This window comes from Sminthopsis crassicaudata, chromosome 2, assembly GCF_048593235.1.
Source record: "Sminthopsis crassicaudata isolate SCR6 chromosome 2, ASM4859323v1, whole genome shotgun sequence".
Classification (NCBI taxonomy): Eukaryota; Metazoa; Chordata; class Mammalia; order Dasyuromorphia; family Dasyuridae; genus Sminthopsis; species Sminthopsis crassicaudata.
In genome coordinates, this window is record NC_133618.1 from 210,040,827 (window position 1) to 210,066,850 (window position 26,024).

Here is a 26,024-nt window from a genome sequence, read left to right on the forward strand (position 1 = left end):
GAAGCTCTCAGGGCCAAAAAAACCCCACTTTTTTATTATTATTATATTGTTTCATTTACAAAGCATATGCATGGGTAATTTTTTCAACATTGATCCTTGCAAAACCTTCTGTTCCAAATTTTCTCCTCCTTTCTTCTACCCCTCCCCTAGATACAGGTAGTCTAATACATGTTAAATATGTTAAAAATATTTGTTAAATCCAATATATGTGTACATATTTATACAGTTATCTTGCTGCCCAAGAAAAATTGGATCTAGAAAGAAAAAAAATCTGAGAAGGAAAACAAAAATGCAAGCAAACAATAACAAAAAGAGTGAAAATGCTATGTTGTGGTCCACACTCAATTCCCATAGTCCTCTCTCTGGGTGTAGATGGCTCTCTTCATTACTGGTATCCTAAGTTTTCATGAGCCACACTTTGCTCTGAATTTCATCTCCTACAATATATACTTTTTGTATCCTAAAAAGTTTCCTTATTTCAAAACACCTTATAACTTTGCATCAGTGGCTCTTTGGTCATTCTTTTGGCTTCCTGGGGTCAAATCATTAAGGCTGAGAGGCTTGAACTTATTTAAATCAGCTTAATATGTTTAAAAAAAATCACTGTTTTTTATTTTCTTTATGCCTTAATTCCTCTTTCTGTGGTTTTTGCTATTTTTCCAAGTTTGAATGGTTTTTTTTTATCTTATTAGAGAAGATGAAAACAAAACAGGAGTGGAATAATATTGGTTTTTCTTTGTCATTACATCATATTTTTGAAGTAGTAGACCTATTCCTTTTTTCCTTCTTTGAACTTTTTTGGGAAATTCCATACAATAGAATATACAACTTTCATTTTAAAAATTATTAAATTATGCAGTACAGAATATTTTCATTAGAATCATATTCCTTTTTTAAAATTTAAGGTTCAGAAAAATACTACCATTTCTGAAAGGTAAAGAGTTGGGTGGAAACTGGTTCTAATGGAACTTGCAATAACACAAAAAAATGTTGGATTCCAAGTTTATTAATTTTTCAGGAGTATTAAACCTCTCTACAGAGAGGGGTTGCTAGGTGACACAGTGGAGGGAGCACTAAACTTAGAGTTAAGAACATGGGCTCAAATATTGCCTCAGATACTTACCAGCTGTGTGATCCTAGATAATTTATTTAACCTTTGACTGTCTTAATGTTCTATTTGTAAAATGGGAGTGATAATAGCTCTTAATCTCTTAGCGTTTTGTGAGGAAAAAATGAGTAAAATTTGAAAAACTTTTCAGACCGTTAGGCACTATGTAAATGCTGCTGTTGGGGATACTGCTACTCAATAGACTAAATACTACTAAGAGAATATGTGTAAAGAATTGATAGAAGGTCACAAAAATATTTTCCTAATAACCACTGTGAAATGAGCAATATAAGTCTCACCTTTCTTTTTTATAATTGAAGAAACTAAGACTTAAAAAGGCCCCATGTTTTGCCCAGTGCCACACAGATAGTAAAGTGTCGGAGTCAGAACTTGTTACCCAGATTCTGGGCTCATTGCTTGGTTCACTGGATTGTGGATCTTCTCTTGAAATATTAGTAATTATGGACCATAGATAAACCACTTCATTTACAAGAAATTTTTATCATAAAATATTTGAGAAATAAGATTTTTTAAAAATTTAATTAAGAATAATAAGGTATAAAGCATGTATTTTATTATATTACACACAGCTTTGGAATCTGCTGCTTTTTTCTTTTGTCACACATTAATCTTTTTTTTAATGTAAATTTTTAAGATTTTTGGATGGTTATCAATAACACATGTGTATATATGTATGGATATCCATATTTACATATCCATACATATATTTCTACATCTATATTACCTCCTCTCACACTCATTGTGCTAAGTGTTTTGCAAATACTTTATCATTTGATCCCCACAACAACCCTGGGAAGGTAGATATTATTATTATCCCCATTTTACCAGTCAGGAAATTGAATCAGACAAAGGTTAAATGACTTCTTGCCCAGGATTGTACAGCTTCTAAGTATCTAAGGCTGAATTTAAACTCAGTCAGGTCTTTCTGACTTTAACCTGGGTGCTGTCTCCACTGCACCTCCTAGTGTGCCTCAGACATAAGAAAGAAAATTATATAAGAAACTATGAACTTCTGTTAAAAATTTTAAAAGTATATTTCAAATGTAATAAGCTAGCAAAATTTTTCCATTTGGGTTTTTAAACTTTTCTCTTTTGTGTGGTTTAAAATGTTTTATTGATGCTTTAAATTTTTTTTTGCATTTCTATCATTACCTACCCCTACCATTTATCCTACCATATGCCCACCCAAAACTTTATTTTAACAGATATATACAGAAAAGTAAAACAAACCAATTCTTTGCCTTGTCTGAAAAATGTATGTCTCATTCTGTACTTCTCTGTCAAGAAGTGAGAAGAATGCTTAATCATTAGTCTTTTGAAGTCAGAATTGTCTACTCCTTTGATGAGAGTTATCAAAGATTTAAAACAATTTTTTTTTTTGCATTGTGGTGCTCATTATCTAAATTGATCTGGTTCATCTCATTTCACTTCCACTACTAGAATGAGATACATTTGAGTTCAAATATTGCTTTAAATTTTTACTAACTGTGTGGCATGGCTATGTAAGAGAAGAAGCTATATGTGGGAGATATGTATAAGTAGAAATGACAAGATTGACAATGGTTTAGATTTGTAGAATGAGTGAGAATGAAGAGTTGATATTCCAAGGTTGCAAGCTTAACTGTCTGGAGATATGGTCCTCTTTTTATAAGTTAATAAGGAAATTCAAAAAGGAAAAGAATACTTTTTTGATGGTGCAGATGATTTCTGTTTTGGACATATTGATTTTAAGATGCCTTATAAGATATTTATCATATGTCCAAAAGGTAGTCTCTCTTGGATAAACTTACTTGTCCAAATAAGACAAATTTATTAAGATTTTAGGTTGCTTTTATTCATATTAGATAAACACCTTTTTGATGACTGCTAAATAAATAAATGGTGAGAGAAGACCCTTAGTATGAATTTACATAACGATTCATAGCATTGAGTTGCAAAGAAGTCATATTTGGAAAAAATAAATGTATTATTAGTGAATTTTGTGATTCATTTGGTTTTGTGATTGGTGTAACTTTTTTCACTTAGGTAGGAGGTATTTTAAATTGCCTGATCAAGACTGTAAGTAAAAATTTTCTGGGAAAGAGTTAGTCAGTTCTTTAATTCTTCAAGCCTTGAGGGTGATAATCTTTTTTTTTTTTTTTTGGTAGATAGTGGAGGAACAGTTATACAGAATTGTGATATGTTCACAGAAGTGGTTAATTCACCTCAATTGATCTCAGAAATCATGAGTTTGCATTTAGAGATAACTGAATTTGCCCTTTTTATTGAAAGATAGAATTAGATAGGTTTGGGGGATAGCTGTAAAGACATATTTATATAGTTTTTGGAATTAAATCTTTAAAACAACATGTCTTTTGTCTCATGCTTATTTTGGTCTTAAATAGCAAAAGTTCATTATGAATATTCATAAAAGTAAAAATATGTTCTCATGTTAGGTTATCTTTATCTATCTAAATCCATGATTGCTTTTTAAAAAAGGGCATGGCAACTATATAGGTTTTGTGAATAAAATTTTATAATTGACTTTTATTTATGGGTATAATATTATATAACTCAAACTATGGAAAAATAATTGGAAGGACTCTGGGGTTTATGAAAGATATATGATGTATGGTGTAAGAAATGCCTTTCAGGTATACCTGAGGGCAACTACAGTGTCTTTCAGCCCTCTCCTCTATACACTCCTTATTAATTTTCTGAGTTCAAAGGTCATCTAGTGAATTGCTCTGGAATATTGTCAGAAATTTGAAAAAATTGCAGAAAAATTTTAATTGGCTTGGCCTTTGCTCTAAAGCAAAACTTATAGGTTTTTACACAGTCACTTTTAATGTCCTTGTGACTTATTTGGAGTAACAAGTAATATAAACATTTATAATAATAACTATTACTGAACCAGGGGACTATGGTTATAGCCATATAAGAGTACTCAATGTACAATACAAATTAGCACTAGAGAAGTTATTTATTACCAATGCACAAAAGAAATTTTAAACACAAAATAAGCATGCATTAACAGAAAGACTTAAAACAGGATTAAGTAATTTATAGCATCACTTATAAATACAGTGTCAGAAGAAAACTACGTTTTTTAAGTTTGTGGGACTATTGAATAGACTTCATTGTGACTTTGTGCTAACTCAAAATTCTTGTTTATTGATCATTGAGGCCTTAGCAACTCATTGCTATGAGTAGATTGGCAAATGTTTTCCAAAAATAAAAGATATATGATTTTACAGATTGCATTTGTTTCATACCTCACTCAGTCTTCTTGAGCTACTGTGGCAAAACGGAAATTCATTTAATTGGTAACCCGCCTTTTATTAGGGAACAGAATAAGCCTTTATTAAGTACTTACTCTGCTAGTATTTTACAAATATTATCTCATTTGATCTTCACAACACCCTTGTGAGGTAGGTGATATCCCTCATTTTACAAGTAAGGAAACTGAGGATGGTTACCTAGGGTCATAGAGCAAATGCTTGAGACCAGATTTAAACTCAGATATTCCTGACTCCAGGCCTATTGATTTATCCATTTATCTAGCTTCCTACTAATGAGATTTTCTATTGTTACTGACAAGGCAACTAATTGGGACGGTGGATAGAATGTTAGACCTGGGATCAGGAAGGCCCAAAGCCACCTCCAGTTGTTCCCATCTATATCTTGCCACTAAACCCAGAAGCTCTGGAGGGGAAAGTGAGGCAGGTGACCTGCATAGCCCTCCCTCACTTAAATCCAGTTCATTTGCATGTCATGGCACCAGCTCTCTGATGTCATAGTTCTCTTGAGAAGGAAGGATAAATAACAACAAATTCATATATGACTTTATTTACTTATTATTTCTGTGACTTTGGGCAAATTATTAACTTCCTTTTGCTTCAGTTTCTTCCATTGTTAAATGGGGATGATAATAGCACCTATCTCCAGGATTATTTAAATTAAGGATTAAATGAGATAATATTCATGAAGTGTTTAATACAGTCCTGGCACATAGTAGGCACTTGTTATCTTTCCTTTCTACCTTCCCTGTTTCCCTCAATTTAGCTGAGATGGTTCCTGGATGAGAAACACACTGTTTATTGCCAAACACATACTTGAAGCTTCTCCAGTTTGATGGGACTTTCCAGAACTTGAGCCCTGCTGGCAAAGCAAAAAACCAGGTTCATCTCCACACCCTAATTAATTATTGGAGAAAGATTTAAAATTTTTACGTGACCCATGTTAAACTGAAGTCCTGCACTCTTTTCCTTTTGAAGTTTGGGGGAATATGAATGTTATTGTGAAGCATCTGATAGGGTTAATGTCATTCAGTTTGGTTCCCAGTTACTAAATGAGTTTTACACTTATTTAGAGTAATAATATCCTTATCCTCTAAAGTTGTTGAATGTCATTAGATTCAAAGTAAATTTGATCTGAAAACATTTTTAAGCCAACCTTTTGTTACTAATTAGTATTAGATGAAAAAATAATTTAGGGATTTTTGTAAGTTTTGCTTAAAGTAAAATTCTACTAAAGAAAATTTGAGATGATGGCTATATTTCTGATATAGCTTATATCTTAGTTGCATTCCTGTTTGGCAGAGTATGAGATAATGTGTCAATGAATAGCTGACATTATATATTTTAAAAACAAATTTTTGATTTTTCTGAACTTAACAAAAATCTGCAAACATACACATTTTCACATAAAAGATAACAGAAAAAGACTGTACTTTAACTTACAAATCTCTTTTACAGTTTGTTTTTTAAGGGTATAATAAATTCAACATTTAAATTTCAAGGCTTTTCCACTGTGCTCCTATTCTATGTATTTTTAATAAAACTTCATTGGGCAAGAGGAGGAAAAGGAATAAACATTTTAAAGCTCTTTGAGTATTGTGGTAAGTTACTGATAATATCTTAGATAATATTAATCATTGATAAATAGCATTTGCTAATTTTCTTTACTTCTTTATTTTGAATTTCTCAATTCTTTCCCCCTATTTAAAAATAACAACCACCTATCTTATAACCAATAAGACATAATCAAACAAATCCATATGCTGGCCATGTCTGAAAAGGCCTATCTCTAGTGACTACTTTTGTGGGAAACATGTCTCATTATAAGTCATGACCCTTAAATAAAGGTTGATCATTATAATGATCAGAATTTTTTAATGTTTTTTTTTCTTTTTACATTTAAACAAATTGTAATTGTATACATTGTTCTGGTTCTGCCCAGTTCCCTCTTCTTTGGTTCATATATACTTTTCTAGGCCTCTCTGAATCTTTCTTTTTCACTTTTTCATTAATGTCATAATTTGATCAGCTGTTTTATATTTGTAGTCTTCCTTAGTTTTCAGTTTTTTATTACACTAAATATTGCTGTGAACATTTTTGTATGTGTGGGTATTTTACCTTTTTATTTGATGTCTTTGTCTGGCTGTGGTTTCATTAGCTCAAAATTCAGGGTAATATTTGAGGGTTATCCTTCCAAATTGCTTTCTCAATTTGCAATGCTAAATCTGTATTCTAAATGTTACCACTCACCAACTCTTATAAAGTCTTTTTTTTTTTTTAAACCAAGTACCAAATAGTTTTGATAATTGGTGCTTTATGTCATTTCCCTGCAGAGGAAGGTCAGAACAACCTTCTCTATGCCCTAGGAGCAAACCTCAACCTTTAAGGTTGAAAGCTAAAAGCAAAAAAAATTCTGATCATAAAGAGCTACTGTGGAGACAGGAAAGATCAGAACATCAACCCAGAAAAGGACAACAAAGGCAAAATGCCTTCAGATGAAGACTCAGTGGGGAAAATGTACTGATCTGCAACTCAAAAGGCTCCTTGGAAGAGTTCAAAAAAGATTTTAAAAGAGAGATAGAGGAAAAATGGGAGAAAATGAGAGCTTTGAAGGAGAGTTATGAAAAAAATTGGGGGGGAAGGTAACAGCTTAGAAAAGAAAGCACATAAATTGACTGAAGAAATAACTTCTTGAGACTTATATGAACTGATGCTGAGTGAAATGAGCAGGACCAGGAGATCATTATATACTTCAACAACAATAATATATAACGATCAATTCTGATGGACATGGCCATCTTCAACAATGAGATGAACCAAATCAGTTCCAATAGAGCAGTAATGAATTGAACCAGCTACACCCAGCAAAAGAACTCTGGGAAATGAGTATGAACCACCACATAGAATTCCCAATCCCTCTATTTTTATCTGCCTGCATTTTTTACTTCCTTCACAGGTTAATTGTACACTGTTTCAAAGTCCGATTCTTTTTGTATAGCAAAACAACTATATGGACATGTATACATATATTGTATTTAACATATACTTTAACATATTTAACATGTATTGCTCAACCTGCCATCTAGGGGAGGGGGTGGGGGGAAGGAGAGGAAAAATTGGAACAAAAGCTTTTGCAATTGTCAATGCTGAAAAATTACCCATGCATACATCTTGTAAATAAAAAGCTATAATAAAAAAAGAAAATAACTCCTTAAAAATAAATTTGACAAAATAAATAAATAGAGAGATAAATATATACCAAAGAAAATAACTCCTTAAAAATAAATTTGGTGAGATGGAAAAAATATTTTTGCCTCAGTTTTGCCATCTGTAGAATGAGAATAATAATAGCATTTACCTATCAAAATTGTGAGGATCAAATGAGATAATAATTGTAAAACACTTAGCACAGTGCCTGGCATATAGTAATAACTAAATAAATGTTAGTTATTATTATTCTGAAAATGCCCAACCATTGCCAGTTTATTTCTTTCTAATCATGTAAGGTAAATGGAGCCTGAAATATTTTTTTATAATTCTGTCTTTGATTTGAATAGAATTTCTCTGGAATATGCAGAAAGGCCAATGAATGCTATTAAACTTTTTTATAGTAATTATAAACATTATAGGATAGATATAGGGACTATCCTAATCCCTGCTATTTCATTGCTAATAGGAATTCTCGAGAACACCACATCCTCTCCAAACTGATGATTGGCACATTTTCTTCAATGTTATAATCTTAATAGTTGTTGAGATATTTGGAGTTTAAGTGACTTGCCTAGGGTGACACAATCAATTTGTTAGAGATCAGACTTGAACCCAGGTTTTCTTGACTCAAAGTCTACTTCTCTATATACTATAACATTTTACTCTTATAATAATAATAGTTGGACATATTGTATAATATAATAATATACTATATAATATAAAATTGCATCATAATATAATAATAGTTAAGTGGAATTAAACTCCACTTAAATAGCTGCAAAGTCTAGGATATTCATATATCTTATTAGATGCACACTTTGTTGTTGGGCATTTTTAGCTGTTAGAGAATTCTTTCTTATGTTAAAGACAAATATGCTAATTTTTTAGCTTTTTGCCCAATAACTAGAAATATATAGTAATATTAATTTTATTTATAGGTGATCAACATAAGTTGCAGACTTGCTGTAGATGAGATACACTAAGATGATTATGTATAACTACTTATCCTCAATCAATTTGCCCAAAGTGCTGCTTTTTGGATAACATCCAAATATGCGCCAATGATGTTTTATTATAAAAAGAAAATAATTTGTATTTTTCAAGAAGGATTGAGTACTTTTATCTTCCCATCCTCTCCTATTTTCTCCCAAAGGAGCAATCATTAAATATCTTTGGCGCACTTAGTACCCCAGAATCTATATCTACTGTTTTTGGTGATACAAATAACACATTTTCCCCTACTGTACTTAGATTTATTTTATTTATTTTTAATTTGATTTTAGCAATAGCCTTTTATTTTCAAAAGATATGCAAAGATAGTTTTCAACATTCACTTTTTCAAAACCTTGTGTTCCAAATTTTTCTTCCTATCTTCCCTTCCCCCCTCCCCTAGAACCATAAACTATACTATAGGTTAAATGTGCAATTCTTCTATATATAGTTTCACATTTGTCATGCTGCACAAGAAAAATCACATCAAAAAGAAAAAAAATGAGAAAGAAAAAAATTAAGCAAATAATAAAAGAGGTGAAAATACTATATTATGATATGCATTCAGTCCACATCATCCCTTTTCTGGATGGCTGATGGTTCTCTCCATCACAAGTCTATTGGAATTAGCCTGAATCATCTCATTTTTGAAACGAGCCAGATCAGTCTGTCATAACATAATCTTGCTGTATGCATAACATAATAATCTCTTGGTTCTACTCATTTCATTTACCAGTTCGTGTAAGTCTCTCCCGATTTCTTTCTGCATCATCCTGCTTTTCTTATAGTTCTTATTGTTCTTATAGAAAATTTTTATTCATTTTTAATTAAAACTTTTACTTAATAGTTTATTTTTCCAATTTCATATGGAAATTATTTACAACCTTCATTTTTTTTAATGTCTAGGTCTCACCAAAGGAGATATTTTTATTTATTTATTTATTTATTATATATATAATTTATTTTTTTTTATAATATTATCCCTTGTATTCATTTTTCCAAATTATCCCCTCCTTCCCTCCACTCCCTCCCCCTGATGACAGGTAATCCCATACATTTTACATGTGTTACAATATAACCTAGATACAATATATGTGTGTAAATACCATTTTCTTGTTGCACATTAAGTATTAGCTTCCGAAGGTATAAGTAACCTGGGTAGATAGACAGTAGTGCTAACAATTTACATTCACTTCCCAGTGTTCCTTCTCTGGGTGTAGTTATTTCTGTCCATCATTGATCAACTGGAAGTGAGTTGGATCTTCTTTATACAACATTCATTTTTGTAAGATTTTGAGTTCCATTTTTCCCCTTTCTTCTCTTACCTTCTCCCTTCTCAAGATGAGTAATCTGATATAGGTTATACATGTATAATCAACAAATAACTCTTTACTCATAATTTCCATTCTCAAAGAACTTAATCTTCCAGTTAGGGAAATAAGACATATGTGCTTTATATGACAAGATAAATAAAACTATAAAATAGTAGATAATGTTTTGAATGAATTCAGATAAGTGCTGTAGGGATTAAAAGAAAGAGAAAGATCTCTGTGGTAATGGTAAAAAGTCAGTGTACATATATATATAGAGAGATGATGCTTGGATTGATTCCAGAATGATAGATAAATTTAGGTTGAAAGAGAATTCCCAGCATCATTACTGGGAAGAATATTAGGCAAACACAATGGCATCAGAAAAATACAGAAGTTTTTTTTCAAATAATAGCTTTTTATTTTGTAAAATACATTCAAAGAGTTTTCAACATTCACTCTTGAAAAACTAATGTTACATTTAATATACAATAAAAAAATTATATGGCATAAATTTACAGTTGTATATACAATTCTCTATACTATAAAATACTCATATTTGTTAATGTTAAATTCACTAAACAAAAAAAAATTAGTTTAAAATTTTAAAAACTAAAATATTACCTTTTCCTGCAATGTACCCTACATAAAATATCAAAAATATTCTTGTATTGATTCATTTCTACTTCTATGCCCAGCCTTTTCAAAATAATGAAAGGCTACTGTAGATGTAATTTTAGGAAGATAATATGAAAATAAAATAGGAAGATCTATTTCTGAATATGACAAAATCTTGGCAATTCAGCATCATGAAAACTTTTCATTATGAAAGCCAAGTGATAAAATGTATAGGAAAAAGAAAGATAACAACAGTCAGAAAACTAAGTTCCAAACATGCCTCTTCTAACTGGCTAGAGAATCTTGAGTAAGTTATGTCATTTCAATTTTCTCACTTAAGAGCCATGTTCTATGCTTGTGGGATTGTGGGAAAGACATTGAAAATGAATAACCAGACAAGAGGAGAACCTGAAGAAATCAGAGTTGTGGAAGCCAATGGAAGCCTCTATTTAGTAACCACATATAAAATTTCAAATTGCTTTCCAGAGTGGTTATACCCATTCACAAGTTTATCAATAATGAATGCATCAATATTCCTGTTTTCCTATACCTGCTTTAACATCTGTATTTTTTTTTGTCATTTATGCCTTCCTCATGGGCACAAGGTAAAATTCAAAATCACTTTAATTTGCATTTTCCTAATTAGTAGTGATTTGGAAGTAAGATTTTGGAAGTAATATAAAAGTTAATTTTAGGGTAACTTTTAAAACTGTGGTTTAATTTGAAAATACAAATTATTTATCGACATTTTGCATAACACTGAATATGTTATCATGTAATATTAAATAGTATCTTAGTTATTAGCCTTCTTTTCTCTCAAATTGCTATGTAAATACTTTGTATTTTATTAATTCTAAAATAAATTGCATTTTCCCCAGTAGAGTGTTTCTCAAAGGAAGTAACTATTTCTTTTTTTTTTTTCTTTATATCCATAGTACCTTATACAGTGTTAGGTAGAGAGTTGTTATTCAGTCATTTTCAGTCATATCTGACTCTTTGTAAACCCATTTGGGATTTTATTAACAAAGATACTGAAGTTGTTTGCCATTTCTTTTTTCAACTCATTTTACAGATGAGGAAAGTGAAATAAACAGGGTTAAATGACTTGCCCATGGTTATATAACTATAAGTGTCTGAAGCTATATTTGAACTCAGGAGGATGAATCTTCCTGACTCCATACTTGAAATTCTATCCACTGTATCCATCTAGCTGGCATATAGTAGGCACTTAATAAATGTTTGTTGAATTGAATTATATTGATTGTTAATTCATCTTTAGGAAAATTGTCAAAATAAGTCATTTTACCTGAAAAATATCTTTTCAGTATTGAAATAGTAATTTTAATTTAGTTAAGAAAGTTAATCTGGAACTCTTGAATGGGGACCTTGAGATAAGCCAGAAACATTGTAATTCAAATCACTGATGATACCTGCCACCAAGACTTATTTCCCCTGTCACTGCATTGTTTCAGTATTAGTGTGAGAAAGAAAGATTTTTGTGGGCTGATAAAACCTTTCTGAAATGATATGCAAGGTTGTTTTAAGATTAATGCTGAAGTTTGACTGGAAAAGGTCAAATTCTACCTCCAGGGACTGAGTAAAGCAATGTTCCCTTTCTCTAGACTTTCTCTCTGAAGTCTCTGGCACCAGAAATTGAATATGTAAGGCTGAATTTGGTACATTGGATCAAAACTATATTTCTTTCCCCTTCCAGTGTTTCTCCTATCAACTTTTCTCTCCATTTGACCAATTGGAAACTCAATGACATCAGGTTTGATCCTTAGTACTGAAATAGTAGTCAATCATTTTATTTTTGGAAATGTTTTCAAAATCCATTTTTCAAAAGGGCTTCTTTTTCTCTCACTAGAACACTTTTGTCTCTGTAATTGAATGAAACCAACTTTGCCAATAGGCTTAAATTTGTTTCATTTAATGCTCTAAATATTAATAATGCCATGCTGTGTTAAAATAAGTTGTGAAATTAGAAAATTCTGAAGCCCTAAATATAGGACAGTATCAAAAAGCCTGGTGGGATGCTTTTGTGACTTACATATTGTTTTCATTGTAGAAGTTTTAGTTCCTATGCTTCAGCAATTTAGTCACATTTTTTTTCCCAGTCTAAACTGTTTAAACACTTCCAACTTTATGTGGAAAGTCAATTTTTTCACCTTTTCCCCCTTTTCTTTTTTTCTCATCACTGGAATTTGTTGGCATATTTCCAGATTTCTTTGCTTGGTAACAGCTGTTATAGTAACCTTAGGCAGGAAGAGAGAGAGGGGTAGAAAAATGAGAACTGAAATGTCAGATCATTTTTTGCAAATAGCAGTAGGGTATAGTAGAAAATGTCTAGTTACTCTTCTCTTTTTATTTATTTTTATTTTTTCTACATAATTTCCCTTAATATTTTAGATTTTTGTTCTTGCAAATAAATTTTCTTATATATTTGATTGATACCATGCAAAATCTGTAAATTAATTTAGCTAGTATTGCCATTTTTTAATATTGACATCATCTTGCTATAGTGTTGTATAAATTATTTACTTTGTTCTTATACTCTGCATCGATTTATACAGATATTCCTTTTTCTCTATAACTGTTTCCTTTACAATTTCTTATTAAACAATAGTGTTATATTATATTCTTATATCATAATGTGTTCAGTCATTTCCCAATTGATGCACATCTTTTTAATTTCTAATTTTTTGCTATTATAAAAAAAAAACTGCTATAAATGTGTTTGTAAATATGTCTTTTTTTCTTTTTCTTTGATTTCTCTTGGAGTAAAGGCCTAGTAATGTTATAACTGTGTAGAAGCTTATTCACAGTTTAGTAACATTTTGGACAATCATAAATTATTTTTTCTTTCTTTTAAAAAAATAATAATTTCTCTTTCTTATATCATCATAGTATGTATCCTTTGTCTTCTTCCTCCTTAAAAAAGCATTATACATGACAAATGGGATTGTTGATATTTTTAGAGATGAGAAAAATAATCAGCATAACTGAATGATAGATTGAGAAAGTTTTAAAAACAACATTTACAATGTATAACACTCAGTGGACTTTCCAGGCCTACCCAGACATAGTTTGGGGGCATCTTCTTCATTTGAGCCCTACTTGATCTTTATAACTATGTCACGTTTACTTTTGATTTCTTGGTGTGTCATTTTATTTGCATAAAATCAGTTACTATACATTATTTTCTTGGCTCTGCTTACTTTACTTTGCTTAAGATAGAACTTTTCATGCTTCTCTGTGTTTATCACATACATTATTTCTTACAGTATTTCATTACATTCATGTACTACAATATTTTCAGTCATTCCCAAGTCTATGGGCATCTACTTTGTTTCCAATCCTTAGCTATTACAAAAAGGTATTGATATAAATATTTAGAAGTATTTGGGGACTTTTTTTTCTTATCAGTGGGTATACTTCAAATGGTACTTACATTTTCATCACTTTATTTTCATAATTCCAAATTGCTTTCCAAAATGATTCTAACAATTTCACAGCTCCACTTAAATTAGGGTGCTCACCCTCCCATAACCTTTTCAACATTGTTGCCATTTTGGGGGTCATTTTTGTCATTTTGCTAGGTATGAGATAAAAGCATTTTGATTTGCATTTCTTTTATTATTAGTATTTATTATTAGTATTATTTGATACCTGTTTATGTCTTTTGGGATAGTTATAGTCATTAACTTTAAATATACATATATATATATATGCACATGTATATGTATGTGTGTATATATATATAAATACACATGTATTTTTACACATGTGTATATTTATTTATATATTGTGTGTATATTTTAATACCAAATTCATATTAGAGAAATTTGATACAAAGATTTTTTATTTGATGACTTCTTTTTATCCTACATACATTAATGGGTAGATTTTTTTTAGTTTCAAGTAATAAGAATTATTTTATCTTTTTAAATTGCCTTTATCATTTCTTTGGCTAAAATATATCTCTCACCCATATTTGTGAGAGGTACATTTTACATTTCTATTTTTAACACTATGATCCTTAATATTAAGGTATATTACTTAATATTAAGGTTATTTATTTAGAATGTATTGTGGAGTATGGTATAAGGTGTTGGTCTAAGCCTAATTTCTACCAGATTGCTTTCAAATTTTCCCAGCAGTTTTTTTTTTTTTATCAAAGATGGGAGTTTTTCCTTAAGTAATGTATCCTTTCCACTCTTATCAAAGACTGGTTTATTAAATTCTATTCTTTTTTAATTTCTCTTGTGTAGTCAGTTCCATTAGCCTCTCTCTTTTTTAATAATGCGATATGGTTTTGATGACTGTTAGTGTGCTTCAAATTCTAATAAAAAATTCTATTCCCTTTCATCCTTATTTCTTGTCATCATTTCCCTTGATATTTAATGTCTTTTGTTTTCCCAAGTAAATCGGTTATTATTTTATCAAGTTCTTTAAAGTATCTTCTTGGTAATTTGTTTGGTTTAGCTTTAAAAATATAAATTATTGTCCTTTTTATTTTGTGGTATGCCTAGCTATAAACATAGAATATTCTTATTACTATTTCGATTGTTTGTTAATTATTTAAGAAGTGTTTTGTAATTGGGAGATTAATGCCTAGTTATTCTATTTATTTTGTAGTTTCAAATAAGATGTCTCTCATTCTTCTTGAGTTTTATTATTATGTAAATGTTACTGATTTTTGAAGATATATTTTATAACTTGCAACTTTGCTGAAACTATTGTTTCAGTATTTTTGTTTTGCAACATTTATTCATAGATGCTAAACTGTTTACCAAATCTGAAGGCTATATTCTGTTGTTACTGTTTTTCCTGTTGATTTAAATTTATGTTCCAGGTCTTTGAGATTTAATTTTTGGTATTTCTACTTTCACACACACTTTCTTATTGCTCTCATCTTACTCACTGTGTTCTGATTATAATTTCTTTGGGGAATGAATCTCAGAGTATCTCAACCTCTTACCACTCTGGTCAATTCTCAGTTCACCAGCCTGTTTTTGCCCCAACTGATTTTTTGGTGGTCAAAGCTGACTCCATCTGGTCTCTGTGCTTTTTCCCTCAGACTTAGTGAAGAAAGATCCTTAAACACAAAGAATCCTATCTTGGTGACCTATCCTACTCTTCTTATTTAATAGTTTTTTGACCTAACAAAGGCAATTTAGAGCCTATTGGCACTGACAGTTCATAGCCTATTGGCACCTGCAGTTCAGAGCTTTGCATCATTGGTGTATTATTGAATCTCAGCTTCTAGCTGGTTTTTGCACCTAAAGAACAGTGACTTTTTGCTCCTCTATTTTTGAGGCCTGAGGAAATTTACATAGTCTGAAACCAGAGTTTCTATGATGCTGGAAAGTGGGAGGAGGAACTGGAATTTAAGGGTAGGTTTTTCTATAAGCCTATATTGTTTCCTTGGGTTTGCCAATGTGGCCTCATTGCTGGTAGAATGAGAAGTGATGGAGGGATAGTGAGTGAGCTTAGGGTCAGTGAGTGTTTGTTCCTGTGTTTTGTTTTTAATTTTGTTTTGGATTCTTGGTGTTTTAGTCCATGGAAACAGCTGTAGCTACTTTATCTTTGGTGTTTAATTTCTATTTTGGCAAAGTTTGAGAGGGATCAGAGAAAATGTTATTCTGCCATCTTGTTGCTCATATGAACTGGAAGTCCCAGTCATAGATTCTTACTGTTTTATGCAGATATTAAATTTATAGTTATTTATATTTCAATCTCTCAGCCTGCTAACCCTGATTGGATATCTCACTAGCTGTGTGATCTTTTGGAAAGTCACTTTATTTTGCCTCATAGTAAACGTAATGTGAGTGCACTGAGTAACTCTAGGTTTCTCTAAAAAAATCCAATACAAAGATTTATATATAATTTATTTTTGAGAATGATTATCTTTTTCATATTCATTAGTACTTATGACTACAATAAAGCTGTGTAACTGTTTCTGCATATGATTTGTCATGAGGAGATGAGTTATATGAGTTATTTTTCTTTTGAAATTAGAAACAGAAAGGTTATTTACTATTTTTTCATTATATATTGTATTAATTAATTAAATTATGCCATAAACAGGGCTCTAAAAGTATCATTATGTTTTTATTAATAATATAGATAGGAACATGTTTTAATCCAAACAATAGTTAATTTAAATGAAGTAATACCTTTCTTGCAAAGAAAGATCAGACTTCTTATAACTCAAGCTCTTTGGCTATAAAAGTAAGGTTAAAAAATCTGCTAAAATAACTGAAATATCTGTCACAGTATTCTTGAGACCCTCCCATGAAGTAGATGTTTTTAATAAGCCTGTTGATCTGGTATTTCTTAATAAGTCTGGACCATAAGGTGATTAGAAGCAGCAAACTGGATCAGGACTGAGAAACAAGATTGGGAACGAGGTCAGGAGAAAGACTCTTAGGGGCAGACACAAGAGCATATGACAGTTTCCGTTGGAAGAGGAGATGTGGAAACCAGAAAACACTGAACAATGTTTCAGTCCATGAATGTTTATAATGATGATTCTGAGTCATTAGGAAAAGGCAAGATTAGAATCTTGGAATCCCAGAGCTGGGAGGGACCCTGGAAGATCATTTACTTAACCTTTCAATTAGAGTGTCCTTTCTAAAAAATATCTTCACTAAGTATTCTAGCTTCTATTTGAACAGAAATTGTGGAGTTTCTGTGTTTGGGAAAGAGGCATTATATATAAAGTGCTCCTCAAACTTTAAGCTATTATTATTAATAATGACAAAAATACATTATTTGAAAAGAATAAAAATAAAAAGATTATTCATTTGTGTTTGCTATTCATATATTCTTTTATTTGCAATATTATGTATTACTGTTGCAAGGAGACCTTATTATTTTAAATTTGTCTTCCTGGAGAATTTCCATTAGACTATAATTGAAAGGAATTGCAGTCTCATAGGTTATTCTTTTCTGATTCTTTATTATCTGTACATTGAGAATTGTAAAACTTGTACTAATTATTCATAATACTAAAAACTAGACACAGTCTGTGTGGCCAATGATTGGGAAATGAGTGAACAAAACATAATTATGAATTTAATGGAATAGTAGATTCATTGTCCTCTGTATAAGAAGGGAGGTGTATATATTTCATACATGTGTAATATATACACACATATTTATGTGGATACACATAGATACATGTATACATTTAAGTAGGGTGTATATAAAATGGTAAAAAATTGTTTCCATTTTTTAGAAAAATCACTACTATGCAATGAATCATTTACTTTATTTTTCCACTGTGCTGGAGAAATATGGGACTTCAGTAGCAGTGCTTCAGCCATTCAGACTTCTTGGAGGAAGTTAAGTCCAGGACTTTTTATATGAGAAGTATTTATTTGTTTTTTGGCCTACAGACAGACTAGATATTAAAATATTTCAAAATATGTGACTTCATGCTATGTTTTTTTTGTGATCAGATAGCACTCAGGGTTACTGAATAACTTCAAAGGGCAGCTGGGAATGGCTGTGAAGATACAGCAAAGCAGTTTCTCACCTGCTGTCTCTGATCACATAAAACACAGTGAGACTCACATTTCTCCCCAGGACACATGTAACAGGCATGCTGCAACTTGTTTAGTTATGAGGCCAAGTAGCATGATATTGTTGGTCTGGTAATGTAACCAAAAAATTCTTTTTTAAAAATCAAAGTAATAGAGCCTAAGACTGAACTCTTTTCTCTGGACTTTGGCACAAAATTTGCTCATCTAAAAATGTCATCATATGATGTATAAAAAATGTCAAGATCTTTTTTGTCAGAATGGAGTAGGATGATGAAATGTTGAAGAAACCTAAAGATCTATCTATATGTGTATATTTGCACATTTAGCTATCTGTTGATCTCTGTTCTTTTTCTGTCTTTGTGTTTCTGTTTCTGTCTCTGTCTCTGTCCCTTTGTTTATCTCTCTTTTGTTGGCATAGGGAACTCCCTGAGAGGAAACTCCCTCTACTAATATAGGGCTCCAAAAATTATATCATAAATAAAAAATTATATTGCTACTCTTTTTTGGAGGGAGAATTTATTTTGTTTTCATGCATTTTTATTATTATGGCTGAGAAATGCAGAATGTGAAAGCAGTTTGGTCATAGTAGAAAGAGAATTGATTTTGGAATCAGACAGAATTGGACTCAGATTTGAATGCTGTCTCGGTTACTTACAAGATCATCTTTGTGGTAACTTTAAGCAGGTCATTTGCTTTCTCTGGGCCTTAGTTTCCTCATTGATAACATGAGAGGGGTTTTGCTTTAGATCACCTTTCAGGTCTATTACAGAGGTAAGTCCTCTAATTTGTTGTTCCTATGACCTTTGAGAGCTTTGAAGTTGTTTACTTATTTGTTTCATTTTCTTACAATTTTTTTTCAGTGGATGAGTGCTATCTCCCTCTCACTCTTGAAGAGAAAAAAAAAAGAAAAAGAAAACAAGACCTTTGGAGCATATACTTAATTAAGCAAAACCTATCCATTTCCTTAATTGTCCATGTCTAAAAATGTACAGCTCATTCTACATCTTGAATCCATCACCAGAGAACTTCTGTTTTGGACCGTTTTCTTTCAGCTTGTCAGTCTAGATATTCAGAATTTTTCAAAGCTTTTTTTTTAAACACATTCTCTTCTTGGGCTTTTGGAAGTGATCCTTGGATCGAAGTAAGTCAAGAGTTACCTATTTCTCACCATAGATTTTGGCATGATATAGCAGAGCATGAACCAGGATTTTGACAATAGTATATAAAGGAATATCTACCAAATTTGGTAAATAAACAACCTTTGGAAGTATTGGGCACTGTTTAATTTTACTGTTAGTGTATAAACCATTTCCAGAAAGAAGTGAATAATCTCATTAAATACATTTTTATGAGGTGTACATGTCAGAAGATTTTACTGGTAGGCATGTTTCCTTTATAGTTGCCCGTAGGCCCCATGAAAGAAGCAGAAATAAGGTCACATGGTTCTAACTTTTTTTAATGTCAATAAGTAAAGATTTGTTGGGCATTTGTTATATACACTTCACTGAGCTGGATGCTATTGAGGATAAATCTATCAAGTAATCAAGCATATTTATTACCTACTTCCTGTGAGCCAGAGATTCTGCTAAAGCATATTCCTGCACATCTTTAGTTAAAGAAACTTGCAGTTTATAGTGGGAAAGGAGGAAGACATAATGCATAGAAACTCTAATATGCCCAACTGGCTCATATTTTATTTATGTATATTGTTATTATTGTTGTTTTGTCCTTCATTCTCCAGGAAAACCATGACATCAGAGAGGTGGTATGATATGCAAGTGAATTGGACATAAGTGAGGGTGGGCTCTGCAGAGTCATGTCCTTATCTTGAGTCATCTGGGTCAAATAGCCAGATATATATATATATATATATATATATATATATATATATATATATATATATATATATATATATATATATATATATATATATATATATATATATATATATGTATATGTATATATATATATATACATATGGATAATTGGAGATGGTCTTGGATGCAGTGGGAGACCTCTATCAGAGGCAATTGTCCATTCAGTGATTAAAGCCATGTTAGAAAAGAGGCAAAGAATGGCTTCTTTTACCTAGTCAAAAAACTAAATCAGTCTGGAAGAGGAAGATCCTCAGGATTTCTGACCAAAATAGTAACAATTGCTATTTACATTCACTCTGACTAATCAGAGCCCAAACAAAACCAAAAAGATCTTGGCTTGGATTATATCATTGGCCTATCTATAAGAGCCAGAATGATTTGGGTCTTTTAAAGCAATGTGCCTTAAGAAATAATTCTAGCCCTGAACCACAATTTCCTTGAGAGATTTCAGTGATTAAAATTTTCATTCTTTTGGGCAGAGAAGTAGGTATTCCACCAATGAAACAGATTGCAACTTTTCTTTACCTACCCATCCTGTGTTTTCTTTTGTCCTTGTTTTCACATAAGTTTGTCATGAGGAGTCTAACCAATGTGCTTGAAGCTCTTCCATGCTGTCTCTTTTACATTGTGATAGTTACTGATGGATAACTAAATGTAAGCACATTAAAAATACTAAGTAAATAGCAATCGTACCACATAGTATAGGGGTATAAGCATTACATTTGGAAGTAAAGGTCCTGGATTTGAATATCTTCTCTGCCATTTATTAACTATGTGAATTTGGGTAAGTCACCTCATAACATTAGGACTTCAATTTCCTCACCAGTAAAATGTAGAGATTAGATTAGTTGTTTACTAAGTGTTCTTTCTTGTTCTATAGCCTAAGAGTCTATTGCAGGGTTTTAGAGAGAGGAGAGATTATTGTTGATGATGGCAAATAGGGAAGGCTTTATTGTGGAAATACAGGATCTGAAGAACATATACATAATAGCATATGAACATAGACTTTTCCTTTAGAAAATAGAGATGACATAGCCAGGATTTTGGATTTGAATTGAGTGTACTTGGGTTCAAATCCTGGCTCTACTATTGTGATATCTTTGGGCAAGTCAAAAAAAAAAAAAAGAGGGCTTTAGATGAGATGTTCTCTGACTTTCTTTGCATTCTCATTTCTATAATTATATTATCAGATCAGTTCAATTTAAAAGTTTTTAATTACTTTTTTTGCAAGTGCAGTAGAAAGAACACTAATTTACAGTCAGATCATCTAATTCCAAATGCCAGATTCATGGCATTCCTTGTATGCCCTCGGGTACATTACTTCATTTTTCTAAAGCTTGTCTCTTTATCTGTAAAATGAGGGGATTGTACCATTGCAAGGCATTGTACATATGTTATTTTTTCCTCACAACAACCCTGGGAAGTAGCAGTTTTTATTTTTCCCATTTTATAAATGAGGAAGCTGAAGCAAACAGAGGTTAAAGGACTTGCTCAGTTTCGTGCAGCTAGTAAGGATCTGAGGATGAATTTTATCTACAATGTCACCTAACTACATCTGTTATCTCATAAATGTATACTTTTAAACAAATACTTATAATTAGTGTGTTGAAATTTATGTGTTCCAGGAAATATTCCTTTTACAAACAAACAGGATAATAGGCATAATCTCCAAATGGTATTTTATGATTCCAGTTTTACAAGTTGCTTGGTGCAGGCTTCCTGCTGGATCATAAGATGTTAGCAGTACACCTTAGGAAGGAAAGGGTGAGGAAATCATTCTCAGATGTTAAACTAAAATGCATTTCTAATTGAAAACTTAAAATCTCAGTCTGTTTTTATGGCACAAGACATGAAAACTATTTTCATTGCTAGAGACTGACCCTTCATGTGTGTTGTAGGTTTCCTCTTTACTCTGTAGTCATGGGAGTCTTAGTTCTTAAGTCTTAAAACAAATACTAGTGAGATATAAGCAGGAAAATAGCAGATAATCCAGCAGGTTTATGCTATGCCCAGTAGGGTTCTTAGATAAGAATCCTGAACTCTACCCCCTAACCCTCTCATCTTCTGTTGTTAATCCCCATTATTTTCAGTTTCTAAATAGCCTATGGTGTTTTAGTGATCTGTATCTCATCATTTAAGTGCAATCTCTTATCACTTCTTATGGTACATATTTGGCATCTTGTTATTAGAAAGTGAGGCAATTTATAATAATAATAATATAAATAATAAATATATTTATAAATAATAAATAAAAATATAATAGTAATAATAATAATACCACTCTCTTTAAAGGTAATCTTTGAGTTAGAGCAGTACTTCTACATTACAGCTTGATGGAATAGTGAATAGTACATAAGATATGAAAGCAGATAGATTAATTTAATTTCTGTCTCCAGTACGTACTAGTTGGAAGTTTGTGCTTCAATAGTTTATCATTTGTAAAATAGAGCTAATGCTAGCATTTATTATACAGTTGTGGGCATCAAATGAGTTAATATATAGAGAGTGCTTTGCAAAGTGGAAGAGCAAGAAAGTGAGGAGACTGTGACTTTGAGCACCTCTGCCTCACCAATTCTTGGGCAAATAATTGTCCTCACGATGTCATTGGTCCTCTTTGAGAATTAAAGATGACAATCACAACAATAAATGCTAGTTGTTTTTGTTCTACATCTCAGCCACCTGACCTCACATTAAAAATGATCTTGCTGAAGGAAGCCCACCCTGTTACAACTCAGTCTAGCTTATGCTTATTTTGAGACTAGGTCTGAGTTAAAAGACTGAGTTCTTTAATTGTGAGATTTATGGGCTTCCAAGGTGGGGTTAGGACAAGAAGCCATAGTTTCTCCTTTAATACAAGACTCAGCTGATCATATCTTGAGCTTATTCGAAGATTTTATATTTTAGTCACCTCTCTAGCTCCACATGGTCATTTAAAACTATTTAATGCCACCTGGAAACCTGGAAAAATAATGGAAATGCATGTTTGCCGTATCTTTTCATGTCCTGTCTTAGTGCTAGTCTTCATTTGGTCATCATAGTCAAAAAAGTTAGAGAATACAAATCATAGAATAGAAGCATTCAACAATTTGATTGTAAAATGAATTTTGGTGTCTGAAATCCTTTCTCTTGGACCCAGAATATACATTTGGAATGGAAGGGACCTTAGAGATTATCTCTCATATAGTCCTCTTATTTTATATTTGAGGAGAATGGGGTCTAAAGTTAAGCAATTTGCCAAATGAAGTCTAAAGTTAAGTAAAATGGATATAAAAGCAGTATTCAGGATTTGAACTTATATCTTCTGATTCCAAATTCAGCACCATTTCAGAAATAATAGAAATATCTTTATACTGGTAATCAGGGGGCATGGATTTTAAATGCCGGTTCTTTTAGTGAGTGCTGGGTAAGTTTTGGGCAAATCTTTGGGATATAATTTTCCACATTTAAATTTAAAATACTAGATTAAATGATTTCCAAGGTTTTAATCTAAGTTTTTATAATTATAGAATAAACTTGTCATGAGGGAAAAAAATCTGAAAGTGAACTAAATGGCAGGTCTATGGCATCGTGGATAGAGTATCCGAAGTGAGAAAAATCTGAGTTCAAATTTGGCCTCAGACACTTAGTACTAGCTCTATGACCCTGGGCAAATCACTTAACTCCAATTGCCTTGCCAAAAAAAATTAGACTAAATCAAGTCAAAAGAGGGGTTTGATACTAACATGACGTTGGGTTTTTAAGTACTTTTATTTCTACATATGTTTTACATTGGACTCTTAGGGATTATTCCCCTATTTCAGAAATTTAGGGAAGGTTGATGACATATCAATTTACTTTAAAGGTATGCCTTCACATTTCTTTTTACAGCAAACTGCATCCCACAGTGCCAGAATGGAGGGATGTGTCTCCGACCTCAGCTGTGCGTATGCAAACCAGGGACAAAAGGCCAGGCCTGTGAGAATACAATCATACAAGACACTCCTTCTATCTCTGCCTCTGGCAGTCAGGGCCCTGGGCCTTCTTCATGGATCATCCCAGAGCAGGCTATCCAGCATTCTTCATCTCAGAAAATGGAGATTGCACAGAGAGTCAGCCCTGTGGCTCAAATGACCTTGACTCTGAAGCCGAAGACTTCAGTAGGAATCTCTCAACAGATGCATTCACAGTAAGATTTCTTTATTTCCCTCTTGTCCCTCAGAATCTCCTATTCTGCAGTCTGTTAATTATGCTTTTAATATATATTCTATTCAGTGACTTCAAAGATACCTGTATTTTTGCAGCATTTCCCAACACTGGGGGAGACAATCTGATTCAGTAGGAAGAATATCACTGACTCTGGAACTAGAAGACATGAGTTTAAGGCTCACTTCTGACACTTACGTCTTTATAACATTGGGCAAGTCATTTTACTTTTCTAGACTTCAGTTTACCCATATGCAAAGTGAAAGGGTTTGACTTGCTGCATCTGAATTTCATTCTAACTCTTCTATGATCCTGTGATTTGTTGCATAAAACATGTTTTACTCCTTTGACTTAGTTTTTAACTGTCTTTTACATTTAATTTCTTTCTTTAAAACATACTCATCCCTCTAATTAAATATATGAGGTATATTTCTGTACTTATAACCTTCAGGATCAAATATATAATCCTATGTTTGATATTCAAAGCCTTTCATAACCTGGCCCCCTCCAATTTTTCCAGTTTTCTTATGCCTTTCTCCCTCCCAAATACTTTGTGATCCATTTGATATTGTCTCTTTGCTGTTCCTCACACAAGACGCTCTATCTCCTGATTCTGGGAATTTGCTTCCTGGATTCTATGGTTCTCTTCAAATCCCATCTGAAATCCTACTTTGTAAAAGAAGTTGTTCCTGATCCCCCTTAATGCTACTGACTTCCCTTTGAGATGATATTTAATTTATCCTTTATGTATCTTGTTTTTACCTAGCTTTTTACATTAGACTCATTAGACTGTGAGCTTCTTGATGACAAGGGAATGTTTTTTTGTTTTTCATTTTATCTCTAGCTTCTGGTTCTGTGCTTGGCACAGTACTTTTTGATTTTACTTGACTTATAAAAAAAAGTTATCTTTATAAAGAAATTATAAAAGTAATGATGTTTTACATATTATTTAAAGGTGCTACTATAAATATGTATAATTGGAGCCCAAGCTTCATTCTTACTTCTGTTTCTTTCAAAATATTGCTTTCTAGGGGCAGTTAGGTGGTGCAGTGGATAGAGCACCAGCCTTGAATTCAGGAGGATTGGAGTTCAAATCTTGTCTCAGACACTTAACACTTCCTAGCTGTGTGACCCTGGGCAAGTCACTTAACCCTAGCCTCAGGGGGGGAAATATATATATGTAAATATATATTATATAAATAAATAAATATATATGTATGTGTGTGTGTATATATATATATATATATATATATATATATATATATATATATATATATATATATATATATATATATATTGCTTTCTCTAGGACCAGGTGGCAATGATATCTTGGAAGAGAGGGAGCGCAGAGTGTCTGATTATAGTACTCACTCTGCTTCCTTTCCTCTTCTCTTTCTTCCCTCTGAAATTCGCACCCTCCCTTCCCCCAAGAAAGCACTATTGTTGCCCTGATTTTCCCAGTACTTTTTGATGTAGTGAGAGTTTGAAAAACATGGTAATGGTAAGGAGCTAGGCCTTTGTTCTCCCTGTCTTTGTGAATCCTAGTTGATCACCCCTGGATTTATAGCAAACAATAATTTGAGAGAAAAGAAACCATGGTGTGCTCCCTGTTTACAAATACATCTTGGAAACAGAAACTCTATACTTTATAGACATGGTCCCTCAAATACAAGTTGGTTTTTGAGAAGAGATAATTTCTTATTGACCTCTGAACCAAGTTAAGTTTAACTTTTATTAATACCATGTTTACCTTCTGGTTGCCATGCTGATCCATTTTTGGTAAATGATCATACTTTCTATTTGTAGGTACATGTTTTTAATAGCTTTGGCAAGTAATCTCTATCTAGTACAAAATGGGTTGTTTGGTAAGACCATGTATT

At 32.0% G+C, this 26,024-nt stretch overlaps 1 protein-coding gene across 2 annotated transcripts in view; it reads left to right on the plus strand.

The window, feature by feature from the left end:
• The window catches only part of LTBP1 (latent transforming growth factor beta binding protein 1), a 475,937-nt gene that overhangs the window by 27,964 nt on the left and 421,949 nt on the right, over positions 1–26,024 (plus strand). For both annotated transcript variants that reach the window (XM_074288158.1, XM_074288159.1), the window contains exon 3: positions 23,830–24,127. In XM_074288158.1, coding sequence (XP_074144259.1) covers positions 23,830–24,127 — 298 coding nt within the window. The remainder of the gene's footprint in view (positions 1–23,829; positions 24,128–26,024) is intronic.